The following is a 16,128-nucleotide window of genomic DNA, read 5'->3' on the forward strand; positions in this document are numbered from 1 at the left end:
TTGATTACTTTCTAGGAGATGGTTAAGCCATTAGTCCCTTAGAGAGTAATGTCGTGATTCTCACCAGGATATCAGTGGCCAAGTAGATACAGAAACATGATGGCAGCTGCCTTTTTAGTGGTCAAAAATGAGCCATAGGGTTTCTTCCTTTTCATCTTCTCTCTTCCTTCCTTTTCTCTCTCAGCCTCCCTCTCTCTCTTCTTTTAACCATATAGTGGACAGCAGATATGTGACATGCAGGTAAGAATCATATCTACCTAATTCATAATTTTATTCTAAGTATCTGGCACAATTTTTGGAACCTAGAATGTGCTTAATAAATATTTGTGGAATAAATAAATATGTCTATTAAATACTGCTATGAGCCAAACACTGAGATAGGCACCAAAGTTGCAAAAATCCTGTCCCATAGGAACCTGCAAAGATGTGTTTAGGGAAGCAGATAGAATTGGATCTATGATTACACAGAATGGGGTGCTTTTTCCTAAAGCAGGGTCAGAGGCATTTACTCAGCTATAACTTAAAGTGGAAATGTTCACGCTGTAATGTCATTGTCATGGTCCCAGGAATGGGCGGGTTGAATTTATGTCCCTGAAATGAATTGATTCTTCTCCCTACTCTCTGAAATGAACACAGAAAATCCTTCATCTCCTGAAAGTGAGGCCCCTAGGAAAGCTGAGTGACCAACAAAGCTGATTGTTTTTTCCTTGGAGGTGCCCAGACACTTTGCTCCGTCACTTCATCACCAGCCAAGTTGGACTTCCTCTGCCTGTGGCACTTCCCCAGCATCCTTTCCAGCATCACCTTCCAGAATGTTCTCATGGGTCCCCCCAGGCCTACCAGTTTAGGTCTTGGTTTAATTCACAGCAGCTGCCCGGCTTCCCTCTGTCACCCTCCTGCACTAGAGCCGAGTGAAGGAATACAGGCTCATGCGGGACCTTCTAAGTGACTTCCAGTGATTAGCACGTAAGTGTCAAAAGTTTGGAACCAGTTCCAGATAATAGCCTCGGAGGAGGTGGGAAATCAGCACTGCTTTAAAGACTTTACCTTTGGCTAAATCTCAATGTGTATTCAACACCTTACCTCTAACCAGTCTCCCAAATAGCAGTCTCAAAATAGTATCATCAATGACCTTTAAGCAATGACCAGAAACGCATCAAGTGTTAGGGGTCTCTTCCCAAACCGAGCAACAGATGCTGCCTGCTGCTCTTTGGAAGCACCTAGCAGGCCAGCCCGGCTCCCGCACAGCTCAGACGGCTGCAGCCCCTGGGCAAAGCCTCCGCTTGGTCTGCATGAAGCAGCCTCAAAAGTCCACGTAAGTCACAGGAGTCTATTCACTTCTCACCAAAGGGAAGCTTATTTTATTCAATATCACAGAAGCTGAGAGGAGCTTCTCCTGTTACTGTCTGCAAAAATAGAAGCTTCTCTGTGGACATCAGGAAAACTGGGTCACTCCGCTTCAGAAACACCCACAAACGCCAAACTTGAGAAAGCTCAAAAAAGAAAATTTCTACTTTCGTTCCCATTTTGGCCCACTGACCCCCCCCATAGCTTGCCAATCATTTTTTTTTTTCAAGTGCAGTTTGATTTGAGAAGAGAGAAAACACGAGTCAGGAGTCAAAGAGCTCAAGGAGACATGCCCAGAGAGATGTGCAATGGTCATTGCTCAGATCAGAGGAGAAGAGATTTCTTCACTGGCGTGAAAATTTGTAAGAAACAGACTCTCCTCTTTTCTGACACTGAGAGGTTCTGAGTTTTCCGAGTTTATGGTACTGTTCTTGAGAAGCTAAGAGCATAATTTCAAGGACAGGAAACATGATGGCTTCTTAATCAAATGAAATAGCAAAGTGAAAGCAATAATCACTCAAATTTACTTGGCAAATGAGCAAGACAAATTAATTGAAACTCTACTTTTGATCATAAGGATATAGTTAGAAAAGTCTTTGGTGGATGAAAATATCTCTGAGGCAGGAATTAAATCAACTGGACAACCTGATGACAAAGCCCTTATGCTTAATGTATAAATCCCAACTTGCTGGCATGGAATATAAAGGAAGAATAGAGATGATCAGCAAATATTCATTAAAAAAATGGTCCTGTACAAACAATGTGAATAATAATAGCAAACATCTACTGGGCTTTTATTACGTGAAGATGCTATGCTACACTGTGTATTATTCTTATCACTTGTACTGTTTTGCTCTCTTAAAAATTAATAAAGAGAACCATTATGGTTACCACTTGCACAGCATAAACCATTACTGTTCCTTTGTCCACAACCATGGACTTCATGACAGAAGGAGCACAAAGCACCAAAGTCTGACAAAAATAGAGACTGAGATGCCTTTTCTCCTCTTAGCCTCATCTTCCACTTACAAATGTCACTACTTCTCAGTAAATCTGGTTCTGTAAAACTCTGAACACATCCATGCTGGGCCACAAGAAGCCAATTCGTACATGGTGTTGCCTGACAGCAGCTATTCATTCAAGATGGGCACGTGACAAATTGGTCCAACTAGACCGAGGAGAGAGACTTTTATTCCATTACTGGGGGAGAAGCTCGCCCTCGCCTATTTGACATGAACAAGGATGCTTGGAGCCACAAGTGCCAAATGCAGTCCTCTTCCGACCAAGGGGAGAACTAGCCTCAGGATGAAGGACTTTGAGATGGACAACATCTTTGAGCCCCTGGCTCAGTCAAGTCTGAAGTTCACCTTGGCTCTGGCCTTCCTGTAATGAGGGATCTTAAATGTCTTCTTTGTTTAAGCCAGTTGGCATCAGATTTTCGTAACCTAAAGTTAAAGCCTCCTAATTTATATAAAACAAAATGAATGAATGTTTGTTAAACTAAATTCTAGCAAGATACAAAAAATTAATTTTTCTATATAAATTAAGGCTTTTTTAAAAAAGTATGGTCGCTGACCACTTATACCTGAATCACCGGGGATCCTTGTTTGAAACACAAATGAGAGAAGCATAAGATCCAAGGCATAGAAACTAAAAATCTATACTCTCAACCAGTCTACCTCTGATTCCAATGCTAAAGGTTGAGAACGACTGTCAAGGCAAGCTATACAATTTCAGTGGGGGAATTTAGAAATTCATTATGCAGCCTGTTTTAAATTCTTGTTTCCTTGTTTTTAAAATGTGTGTATTCAAACCTGCTCCTTGCTTCCTCATAAATAAGTGTGATCGAAAGGTAAGCAGAGTAACACTCTTTGATTTGTGAAAGTGGATATTTTTGCAAAATTGCTTCAAGGCTCAGGACTGGATAAAATATGAAAATGCTTGAGAAATAATCAATAGCCTGATAAAACTGCTTTTGATGAATGTAAAACAAATTCTCCCCCAAGTGCCTTTCTAAGGAAAGCAGGCATTTAAAAAAGTGGATTCTATTAGGCTCGCACCACGTTATGTTACTACCACAAATGTGAGTTTTTTATGTAGTCCCTTCCTTGCCTGAACAGTACTCATATTTTTGGACTCAGTTTAAATGCTCTTTCCCTGGGAGGCCCTTCCTAGCCCCCCAAGGATTCCTACCTCCTCTGGTGTGTAATCAGGCTCCTTCCTGGCTCTTCTCCCTGACCTGCCTGCAACCTACCTCCCTGTCACCCAAAAACACACCCACATTCACTCTTTACCTACCGAAATCCTCTACAGCCTTGAAGTCTCAGCTAAAAATAATACCTCCTTAAGAAGCACCCAGGTGAGGTCAGGGCCCCTCGAATGGTGAAATAGAAACTAAATGAAATACCAATCGGGCTGCTTTTGGCTGCAAGTAAGAGAAGGCCTGACTCAATCTTTACCCTGTAAGGAAATGAATTACTGTGTGTCAGCAAGGCTGGAAATTCTAGGGATGCCTGCCCACAGGCTGGTTTCTCTGCCCGCCTCTGCCCTGCAGCCTGCTCCTTCCTGCTATTCCACCTTGTCAGGGGTGGCTGCCAGAGGGAGGGAGACCATGGCTTCTGATGCCTCTTCCTTAGGCATGTGATTCCATCTTTCTCAGAAGCCTCTGGAAACACCTCCAGTCTCACTCGCCCAATTGAGCTTAAGCTTTCCATGCTAGTGTTAAGAGGTGGGATGACCAAGCTTAATTAATGGTGCTTTTCACACCTTATGTCACAACATGACACAACAAGAAAATGGTAGTATTTACAAAGGATCCTAGGATAACTGGATGGGGCTGCTCGGTGCAAAGTCTTGGACTGTCCTATATCCTGACCGACTGAAGGAATCAATAAATGAGCACAAATGGAATGAGGACATTTCTGGCACATCAGGGGGACGCTTTGCTTGAGGTCAGGGGTCTCAAACTACAGCTCCACTACCCGTTTGTGTAAATAAAGTTTTACTGGGACACAGCCACACCCATTCATATAGGAACTGTCTTATCATGTACTTGGCCATATGGCTTGCAAAGCTGAAAATATTCATGATCTGACTCTGGCTCTTTATAGAAACATTTGCCACACTTTGGCTTAGACTGACCGACTAGAGTGGAATAATATGGGCAAGACAACCACAATGCCCATTACAGCGCCTGATCCTTTTTAACACACTTTCCATATATATATATATGTGTGCGTGTGTATATACACACACACACACACACACACACACACATATATTTATATATTTAAGTATATGTGCCTTTCCTGTTAGTTTTTAAGTTCCATGAGGGGCATAAATAGTGTCTTTTAATTTATTTATTTATTTTTGCTGTGTTGGGTCTTCGTTTCTGTGCGAGGGCTTTCTCTAGTTGTGGCGAGCGAGGGCCACTCTCCATCGCGGTGCGCGGGCCTCTCACTATCGCGGCCTCTCTTGTCGCGGAGCACAGGCTCCAGACGCGCAGGCTCAGTAGTTGTGGCTCACGGGCCCAGTTGCTCTGCAATAGTGTCTTTTTAAATTCGTTCCTGATGCCATGTCCCCAGCACCTTGCACAAGGCCTGGCACGTCGAAAGCACCCTATAAATATTCCTTTGCTGAATAATTGAATGAATGCACTCCTTAAATAATCTGCCAAAGTGGGAACAAAAGCAGCAATGATTTCTTTTGGGATATGCTCTAAAGCAGCGGTCCCCAACCTTTTTGGCACCAGGGGCTGGGTTCCTGAAAATTGTTCCTCGGATGGGGGGCGGGGAATGGTTCAGACGATAATGTGAGCAACGGGGAGCGATGGGGAGCGGTAGATGAAGCTTCACTCACTGGCCCGCCGCCCACCTCGTGCTGTGCGGCCCGGTTCCTAGCAGGCTGGGGACCCCCGCTCTAAAGACAGCAATCACAGATCAGTAACGGCACGCCACGAAGTTGACCCACATTCCACTATAAGGAGGCCGTGAACCTTAATAACATCAACACCGCCCAACTCTCGGGAGGAAAGATTCATCCACACGCTGTCTATGGAGAGGAGGAGAAACAAGCTCAGATTCTCAGAAGTGGCGGAGACGGTACGGCCATGGCTAGCAGCGCGTACGCCGCTAACACCGGGCTACAGAGTCATCCTTACAGAGAACGCTTGCCCTCCCAGGCACAGGGCGGCTCCCAACCCAGCCCTAGGCTCTTCCAGTTTGCTCCGTAATCTCTGACTCCACTCACTCCCTGAAGTTCAGCTCTCATCAGTGTTCCAGAGGACAGTAATACTTTAGTAAAGACAGAAACCACAGGAAGTTCGGTGGGAGAGGTGTGGTGACATCTCTAAGCCACGGTTTCCCTTTAGGTCTTCTTTAGGAAGAAAAGATCACAGAGTCTGAAAAATTAATAGTAACCTGGAGAAATGGAACTCGATAAACCCAAAATACTTCTTCAGTGGATCCAAAACTCATTTTATCTGTAGATAATGCCAGTTTTGATTTTTTTTCTCATCATCCAGTCTAAGAGAAATTTAAAACTAAAAAGGCCAAAATTAAAACAACGCTGTAATTTTAAGGTTGCTAAAATGGCTTTAGTGAGTTTATAACATAAGAAAATTATCATCACTAGCAAAGAAAGAGGCAAGTGTTTTGTTTTTAACGTTAATTTTGACATTCAAAGTTTTAATCCTCAATGCTGAGAAGCTGTAAAATCCTGGGGTGCAGTAGCGAAAACTGCGAAAACAGGATCTGAGTTTCATTATAACCTGCTAATTAATATGGCAAAACACAACAGCAAGACACCAGCAAGAACAGGATTCTAACCAAGTTGAGGCCTGTGTGAAACAGCAAAGAATCCCTCAAATACCAGAGAAAGAAAAATGCCAAATGCTGTATTTCAATATCTCCCCTGGACACAGTTTGCTTTCCAAAAAAAAAAAAAGGATAGGCTAGCGGTTAACTTTGTGCCAGCATTTTCCCCTTCTCTGCATTTACAACAATCACAAACTAATCTAGCCTTGGGATAGCTTCGCCTTCCATGAGGGAAAATGGGCAGAGGGAAATCTCTTATTTCTTATCCATGCAAACTGGGTGGTATTTCAGGCACCATCTCCTCTACCCAAAGAGCCAGTAGTGTTTTGAGGGAAGCAGGTGTTTGTCATCCACTGAGTCAAACAAAAATTGCTTCATTTTCAAATTCACAGACTTTTTATATGATATCACATCTGCCCATTTTTCTCAGTATCCAACAGAATGTTTTTCTTATAAGTTCTTTTATTTATTTATGTTTTGCTGCATCACGCGGCATGCGGGATATTAGTTCCTCGACCAGGGATGAACCCATGCCGCCTGCAGTGGGAGCACGGAGTCTTAATCGCTGGACTGCCAGAGAAGTGCCTTTTTTTTTTTTTAATAAGTTCTAACAAAAGGTTTTTAAATGAATTGGGATATAGTAATACTGCCATTAGACCAGTTCCCTCAAAATTTTTCTACTTAGAGAGAAATATTTAATGTGAAAAGCAGATAGATGTTTAAGTTAGTAACTCACTATGCGCTTATTGTCAAAAACTTTTAATCTGTCTATCCATATATTAGGGAAAAATATGTTGGCTATCATTTGGCGGTATCATGGGCTCATAATCTTCGGTCTAGTTAACACCAATTCTAGAAAAACATCCTAAGAAAATAATTCAGTCAAAAGAAGACTTATATTCATTAAACTACTCCTTACAATATGTTTACGTAACACAAACCGAGTAGACAAAATACCCAACTAGAAAGAAATAAGCAAGTGGTTAAGTAAATGTAGGTTTCTCAACCAACTGAAATATTAGCTAACCATTACAAATTATAATGGTGCAAACCATGTCGTATTATGCAAAACATTTTTATAGGTCGCCAAGTAAGTAGAATACATTCCCTGCACAACTGAGAAATATCTGAAATTTTCTGATTAGTACACAGAAAAAATCATGAGCCCTTCATCAAGGTGTGAACTGTGGCCTACTTAACCACAGACCCTATTTCCTGGGTCTCTATGGTCCCCTGATGAGCTTTCTGCATCCCTCCCCTGTGCTTTGCTGAACTGTAATCCTTGCCTGCCAGATAATCCACAGGCATCACTTTAAGACCCAGCTCCATTCCCATCTCTTTCACAAAGTTGTGTATTACCCTGGAGTGAAACTGCTTAGATTCCTTAGCACTGACTGTCATTTTCTTGATCATAGTATTTGCTTTATCTTCTCAGATAGACAGTGAATTCCATAGAGAGAGTTATTTTTAGTGCATGAAATGACTCAAACATATGATTTTGAATGAATGAATGAATGAATATTAACTCCTCATAGCAAGGACCATTTCTTTTCTTTGTATCTACAGTACTTCCCATAGTACAGGCCAACAGTAGATTATACATAGCTCTTTACTAAACAGTTGAATAAATGAATGTATGTGTATTGTTACACATGACTGCTGGCTCCAATCCCGGGATGCGTTTTTCTTCCCCATCCCTTTTCCACCTTCTCCTTCTATGAAAGATCAGAGAAGGTTCTCTTCTAAAAGGAGTACTATCCATGAAGAGAACTTACCCAGGTCATACTGGCCAGAAATGTAGCCACAAGTCTGCCGGACTTCCTCACTGTCCCAGCCCAGGGGGTACAGGGCACAGCCAGCACCGATCAACAAGCCTGCAAAGAGAAAAGACAACAGGACTTTAGCAATGCCCCTCTGCAGCCCTAGATAAAGGTACAAGGGAGAAAAAATCAATATAGGCAATATGACAATGGAACATGGGGTCTGCTTTGGGGAAAGCACCATCCAAGCTCCCTTTAGTGATCTAAGTACAGTTTAATTCCAAGAACAATTCCAAGTCTGCTTAAAAGGGGGTGGGAGGTGGGAAGAACAACCTTGACAGACAGCTCAGTTTGGTTACAACTTCTCCTTTTAAAGCACTAAAAGCCTTGCAAATCCTGTTTAGGGAGTACAATCCAGAAGCCCTTTTAATCACTCTTGTAAAAAGCCAACCCATGGGGCTTCCCTGGTGGCGCAGTAGTTGAGAATCTGCCTGCCAATGCAGGGGACACGGGTTCAAGCCCTGGTCTGGGAAGATCCCACATGCCGTGGAGCAACTGGGCCCGTAAGCCACAACTACTGAGCCTGCGCGTCTGGAGCCTGTGCTCCGCAACAAGAGAGGCCGCGACAGTGAGAGGCCCGCGCACTGCGATGAAGAGTGGACCCCACTCACCGCAAATAGAGAAAGCCCTTGCACAGAAACGAAGACCCAACACAGCCCAAAATAAATAAATTTATTAAAAAAAAAAAAAGCCAACCCGTTCTACCCTCAATCCATGCAAACAAGTAATTCGAGTGCCCGCAAAAGGGCCTCACTGGTTATGCATCATCATTCATTAGATTGCTTTTTCCAATTTAAGAATCAAAATAGAATGCTTCAGCATCATCAAATTTTACCAGGGGCAGAGAGAGCATAAAGATTTTCATGAACCACTTCAGCACATTGATTGAACTCGTGCACCATGCTACGGTTACCATGCTCCCTTGAGAAGTTGAGAATCACCAAGTGTCCACGCATCTTGGAAATACTCAAGAACACAGATGCTTACTGTGACTTCAGTTCTTCTTGCAGCGAAGACCAAAAGGTTTGAGGATTCAACTAAAGCAAGTGACGGTTTTATTTTAAGTCAAGGTATCATGGTAGCTCACCCTGAGCGGACAGCTTTCGATTGGTGAGTCTTTAGTTTTGCATCAAAACCTATCAATAATATGGCTTTATGAGAAGCTGAATGAGACTGACGCACTGACCAATCAAATCTGAGGGCTAATCTGAAAGTACCATCTTGTCACATCAGTCAGCGAGTATTAACATCTCCCGTAAATCCACAAGTGTGCTGAGCCAGTGGGACCAATGCATACACAGTCTGATTGTCTGCAGGATTGTGGGTTAAAAGGCGCTAAATAAGGGAGGCCCCTAAATTAGAAAACCTGTTAATGTGGTGACGTATATAGGCCGAACAGTAGTGTCCCCAAAGGCATCTAAGGGAGATCTTCAGTATTTCTGGATTGAGTCTCTTCCTGTCTCCCTTTTTTTTTTTTTTTTTTTTTGCGGTACTTGGGCCTCTCACTGTTGTGGCCTCTCCCGTTGCAGAGCACAGGCTCCGGATGCGCAGGCTCAGCGGCCATGGCTCACGGGCCCAGCTGCTCCGCGGCACGTGGGATCTTCCCAGACTGGGGCACGAACCCGTGTCCCCTGCCTCGGCAGGCGGACTCTCAACCACTGCGCCACCAGGGAAGCCCCTGTCTCCCTTTTGCTTCTCCCTTGCCCTTGGTGGATGACTTGAGTAGTTGTAACCTGTACAAATTGTCTGTTTCCTCACAGGCATCTAAGGAGGAGCTGCTTTCCACCCCACTCCCCCAACCTCTATGCCAGCTGTGTGGAGAGACGTCCCCCAGAAACTGACATGTTTTCCACCCTGTTGCCCCTCTCTCTGATCCATCCCTTAGACCACAGTAAAATGAGCATCTAATGCAGAACGGCTGTGATCCGAGGGAATGCCTGCAAAGAATCACTGCAGCTGCGAATCACAAATTCCAGGGTACCTGTATGCAACGGTGTAAATATGAATTGTATGGAGGCTGAAGAATAATTCAAAAAGCAATAATACGAGGTTTGCTGACTAAGCAAATATCCCAGTGACCAGTTTCCTTAGGCTTTTTGCCTTAGGATAAAATTTATAGCATTCTGAAGACAATTCCAAACTAGTGTTATACACCGTCAGATAAAGAGAGAATTAATGAGGATGCCAGAGTTTGTGTAAACTGAATTCCATGAATGTTGAATAAATAATGTGGCATCATTTCCATGATACTCAGTTCTTAAATTAATAAGTAACACCACTTTTTGAGATCTGGTGAGCAGTTTTTAAGTGATGACACATGAAGAAAGCCCGTTAGATATAAAATGTTCAAGGGTAAGTAAAATGAAAAACAGTAAAATTTAAACCATCAGTACTCCCTTTATCTGATAGGCAAACAAATGATAAACAGTCTCAATTGCTAATGTTCTTACAGTATGGCAGAAAAATATGTGCATGTGTTCATGAAAGAAGCTGCTTTTTTTTTGTTTTGTTTTCTGTTTTGTTTTTGTTTTTATCAGAATTTATTCTTAACTTCTGAAAAGAATTGCTTTTATTTACAGTTATCCAATGCAGGTTGTTGTGTCTATATGAATTTCTTTTAAAATTTTATTTATTTATTTATTTAATACAGCAGGTTCTTATTAGTTATCTATTTTATACATATTAGTGTATATATGTCAATCCCAATCTCCCAATTCATTCCCCTCCCCGCCCAAGAAGCCGCTTTCATCCAGTATAAGGATCCCAGCATTTTGCGAGACTAAACAGAGAGGAACTTTTAAGTGCCTATTATGGAGCAAACAGGTCTGTGATTCTCTAAGTGGTACAACACTTGGTAGTCAGGGTTCTTTTGTGTAATAGAATATTGGGCTATCTTTGTAACAGTATGAAATATGGAGTCAACCATATAAATTAGAAATAACTACACATAGGAAATCTGTGTTAGGTGTAAGAATTAAAAAAAGAAAAATACCATGAACATATGCTCACATTAAAAAAGTATTCAGTGGAGGGCAACTAGCTTATCTGGATTTTAGTATTCCTATTTATGTAGCTGTTGTTTTGTCATCTGCTAATGTTTGCTAACAGTAAAGATACTGCAGATTCTGAAGATGTGGGGAACATTTCTGGGAGAAAGGTGCATGTTGCAAACTCCTCAGGCTAAGTGATTGTTGTAGTGATTAGGTTCTGTAAGTAAATATCTGGCCTCCCCACTACCTTGCTACTATTATACATTAAGGTGAAAGCAAGTCTCAGGCCGAACTCAGCCAACTACGAAACAACTGTTTATGAGCAGGCTGGCACAAAAAGCGATCAGATGACCAATACTCTAAACTCAGTGAAACCCTCCCCCCAACTCCATCAGACAGTCACTCTAACAAATACCTTCAAAACACAATGAATACAACAATTATTCAGATAGCAGGATCAGGGACACTTCAGGTCAGATGAGACACTATCTTCCAGTTGATGGAATGGGAGGGGGGGCAGGAGTCGAGTTCTAGACCTGCCCTGCCCCACGCAGTAGCCACGAGCTACATGTAGCTATTTAAGTTTAAATTTAAGTTAGGGAATTCCCTGCTGCTCCCGTGGTTAAGACTGGTGCTTTTACTGCCAGCGCCTGGGTTCGATCCCTGGTCGGGGAACTAAGATCCTGTAAGCCATACGGTGCAGCCAAAAAAAAAAAAAAAAAAAAGAAAGAAAATTAAGTTAATTAAAATTAAATAAAAATAAAATTCAGTTCTTCAATGGCACTAGCCACATTTCAAATGCCTAGTAACCACATGGCACTAGCGGCTACCATATTAGACAGTGCAAATACAGACCATTTTCATAATCACAGAAAGTGCTATTGGAGAGGGCTGCTCTAGACCTAAGACACCACTTCAAAAGGATGGGAAAAAACTTGTCACTCTAAAATGTCCCTTTGGAATGTGGATTATTTCTAAGTAAAAACAATCAAGGCCCAAAAGATTCAGGAAGAAAGTCTGACCTTTCCCTTAACTGCCTAAAAGAATGGAGACAGAGGGCCTGTTCCAGGAATAGAGCTATCACCAGAGATATTTGCAAAGAATACGGGTAAGTGTGGTGGAGGAAACTCTACACGGGGATTAAAGATCAGAGTCCACTCTATGTCCCACTGTCTCTGCCCAGCCCAGTAAACATTTATTTACCAAACACTTGCTTCTCCATCTCCATGTAAATTGCCTTCCTCCCCTCTGAAGCCCCAAAGGACTAACCCCCAACATTCTCTTTGTCTTAGCTGAAGATGATATTTAAAGTCAGTGACGGTTTTGCCATTTCAGGGAATCACCCAGTTTTTCCTGAGTCTCTCCCCATGTACACGTTATTAAACGTTTGTTTGATTTTCCTCCTCTTAATCTATCTCATGTCAAGTCAATTTAATTCTTAGGCCAGCCAGAAGAACCTAGAAGGGTAATGGAAAATTTCTTCCTCCCCGACACTGGGCTGGCCAGATTCTTACACCTATGCCTGATACTGCTTGTTAACAATCAAAATCATCCTTACTCTTTTAGATTCTCCCTTTGTGGGTGGGGGTGATGGGTGGCTAGAAGCCAGGAAACTACATTTCAAAAACTCTCCTGCTAGCAGAAGTTCTGGCTCATAGTCTGTCAATGAACAGGTAAAAGGGAGGAATAAACCATATTCCCCATTGGCAGCTGCAGCCAGATGACATGCTCTTCTGCAGACAGTAGACATGATATTTGGGGTGTGGCTTCCTGGCATCCCTCTAAGCCTCAACTCTCTAAGGGCAGATCATCAGCTGTCCTCATTTTTTTTTTGGATAATTTTTGATTAAAAAAATATTTTATTTCTTTATTTTTGGTTGTGTTGGGTCTTCGTTGCTGCGTATGGGCTTTCTCTAGTTGCGGCAAGCGGGGCTACTTTTCGTTGTGGTGTGCAGGCTTCTCATTGCGGTGGCTTCTCTTGTTGCAGAGCACAGGCTCTAGGAACGCAGGCTTCAGTAGTTCTGGCACGTGGGCTCAGTAGTTGTGCCTCACGGGCTCTAGAGTGCAGGGTCAGTAGTTGTGGTGCACAGGCTCCAGGCATGTGGGATCTTCCCAGACCAGAGCTCGAACCCGTGTCCCCCTGCACTGGCAGGTGGATTCCTAACCACTGCACCACCAGGGAAGTCCTGCCCTCACTTTTGATCCCTGCACTTCCTGAGCTCTTGAATTCTTCAAAGCAGCTTCTCTGACCTTCACTTCCCCAGACCTCCTAGTAGGTCTGTGAAACTTTAAATCCCTGGGTTACATTCCCTGCTGCTTGAAATACCTAGAGTGTAGTTTCTTTTATTGGCCAGTCCCTGGCTGGTACGTGCCCTACTTGTGCAAGGGCAGAGGGGCTGATACGAATCTTTCTATCTGTCCATTACTTAAACATCCATTTTCTCAATTAAAAATGTTCTCTAATTCAATTTATGCCAATTACTAAACCTTGGGGTAAGTAAAGTGATATTAAAAGGCTTTGTGTTAACTTCCTCTGTGGTGTGATCTCTGGTTAGGGAACATGCTAATTAACTTCTAGAGTGTGGATTTCAAAAGAGGATACATCAAATGTTAACTAACTGCCTTTATATTGGCATCAACTAGAATTGTATCGTCTATACTGAGTTACTAATATTGTAAAGTTAGAGAAAATTAGGATTGGCATATATACACTACCCTGTGTAAAACAGATAGCTAGCGGTAACCTACTGTATAGCCCAAGGAGCTCAGCCCGGTGCTCTGTGGTGAGCTAGGTGGGTGGGATAGGGGTGGAGATGGGGGTGGGAGGGAGGTCCAAGAGGGAGGGGATATATGTGTACACATAACTGATTCACTTCTTTGTACAGCAGAAACTAACGCAACATTGTAAAGCAATTATACTCCAAAAAAAAAAACCCCATAAAAATGAGAACATCCTTTTAATGGAAGAAATCTGCCACTGTTCAGTTTTAGCAGTGTTAAGTCTTAGACCATGTTGTGGAAATCAATGTTTGATGGAAACATAGTTTGAAAATCCCTGAATTAGATACCACTTAGATATGATACTGTGTGCTGAAATGAGGCTCAGAAAATTTTCTGGAACGTGAAGTGGTTGCCCAAATGAAATCTTCGGGACTTAATGAGTTTTTATGGCTCTAGCTGACTAATTTGCTCCTGGGGAGTAAACGGTTCAATTAAAATCTCTGGCTCACAAACTTTTATATTATCTACGTGGATTTTCTCTATTACATTTATAAACCCTGTGGTTACCTCATGGGGCTTAATTACGTGGTATTTTAACCGAATTCCCATTTCACTGCCATTACAGACATCATGAAAAAAAGTCACACTCTGTGAAAATCTGTGCATATAGGAATGGAAGTGAGGAAAGATGCTGTGAATCGGAGGAAACAACCTGAGGAAGGTGGTAACAGAGGTGGGTGGTTGGAGGAGACGTGAACTCATTTGCAGCTACAGGCTCATTTGCAATTAAGAAGAAGTCTATTCTTGCAATCCTAAAGACTTTGCAACTTTTAAAGGGTCATGAGTCAATCACAAATTAGCGTAAATTAGTTCAGTCTTTAGTTTTCACAGGGCACCTCGCTGGAATCAGTTATAGGACAGCATAGACCATTGGAAAGGTCACCATGTAGGAAAGAGGTCTTGGGGATTTAGAAAGACACTGCTTCCTAAAAAAGGAAAAAAATAATCATCCAAACAAATGACTCAATAGTTTATAAATTAAAACACACGCACACACATTTGAATCATGCATTGACTATTAGGCCATTTTAACCTGAGTCCTCTAGGGTTTTGGCCTCACCCTGTTCAAGATAACTAAAATGTCTGAAGAGCCAGGTTAGTGGAATGACCTCGAAGGAGAAGCCTGTGTTAATGGAGAAGAGCGAGCCCGGATAAATGCAGAGAGGTGGATGCTGGGAGCTGCGCTGTGATACTGTATTATCAAAGGGGTCTGCCTTTAGCCCCATATGGGCTCCTGGGCCTCAATCTTAGGACACACTCTGCCTGCCCGTAAACTGCCTTGGGGAGAGAGAGGGTCCTAGTGGAAACGCTATTCATTTTCGCACCACGCTGGAGATACCGGTCATGATACTAATTATTTTTTTAGAATTTGAGTGTGAAGTCTGAAGTTTGTAAAGAGCTCTGTGGTCAAAGTAAGAACCCGAGGCTGGGAATTTTCCCTTCTGCAAACCATTTTCTATTCAGTCAGTACTCCACACTTAGCCAACGGAATATTAACATAACAATTCGGCTCCTGCCAAGAAGGCAAAACAAACCTCCAGTCAGCCAATGCCAATTGCTCCCCGCAGGTGGTAAGAATAGAGTCCTCAAGTTAAACTCATAAAGTCTTATTTTTTTTCCAGGCCACTCTTGAAAGAATTTATGTGATCTCACTTTTTTTCCATGACTATCGCTCCAATCGTTTCCACGGTTTGTTATTTTTTTTAATAGCCTGACTTTTTCCACCTATTGCCCCTGGAGTGGTCACATAAGCCTTTCCCATCAATTCATCTTTTATGTTTTTGGGGATACTTTTATCCGTCCTCCAGTTCCTTTATCTTCCTTTCTGTGGAAAGCACCGAGGGAAATTGTTTTCTTTACTTTTCTCATGAAAGCTGCTTGGTCTTGTAGCCCGTTATCTGGACTTTTCTTTGGAAGAGGCTGGCGTATCTCCAAGTCACCACATGTTAATTTATGTACACGATATTCATCCATTTTCAGCCCTCGATAACCGTCCTTTTACAAAATAGAACAGCAAAATAAATCCAGTAGTGGGGAGGGCACAAGGGCAAGGGCCAGTATTATAACTCTTCGGACTTTGAATGCACTATGAGAAGGAAACTACTGAAGTATTCTAGAAGAAAGAGGCTTGGTTAGGCTCTTGGAAGCCATACCTCCTTTCACAGTGCTTTCTGAAGACTGAGACACAGAGGATGCAGGAGGCTTGTCCAAGGACACAGAGCCCAAATCCACCCCAGGGCCCCCAGGGCCCAGCCCACGGCTCTTTTCCACCTATCGCGATCCCAATGCGTGGTCCCAGGATTCCTCCTGAACCACTAACTCCCAGTTTCCTTACCCTCAGGCCTGTAGAGTGATTTGCCCTGGGTGTGGGAAATC

At 42.6% G+C, this 16,128-nt stretch overlaps 1 protein-coding gene across 1 annotated transcript in view; it reads right to left on the reverse strand.

Annotated features, from left to right (window-relative positions):
- Positions 1-16,128, reverse strand: part of LHFPL6 (LHFPL tetraspan subfamily member 6) — a 207,975-nt gene that overhangs the window by 16,927 nt on the left and 174,920 nt on the right. Inside the window, exon 3 of the mRNA XM_081214787.1 lies at positions 7,937-8,035. Within this exon, the coding sequence (XP_081070913.1) occupies positions 7,937-8,035 (99 nt within the window). The remainder of the gene's footprint in view (positions 1-7,936; positions 8,036-16,128) is intronic.

The sequence above is a fragment of the Mesoplodon bidens genome, assembly GCF_964165515.1.
Source record: "Mesoplodon bidens genome assembly, chromosome: 17".
In the NCBI taxonomy this organism is placed as follows: domain Eukaryota; kingdom Metazoa; phylum Chordata; class Mammalia; order Artiodactyla; family Ziphiidae; genus Mesoplodon; species Mesoplodon bidens.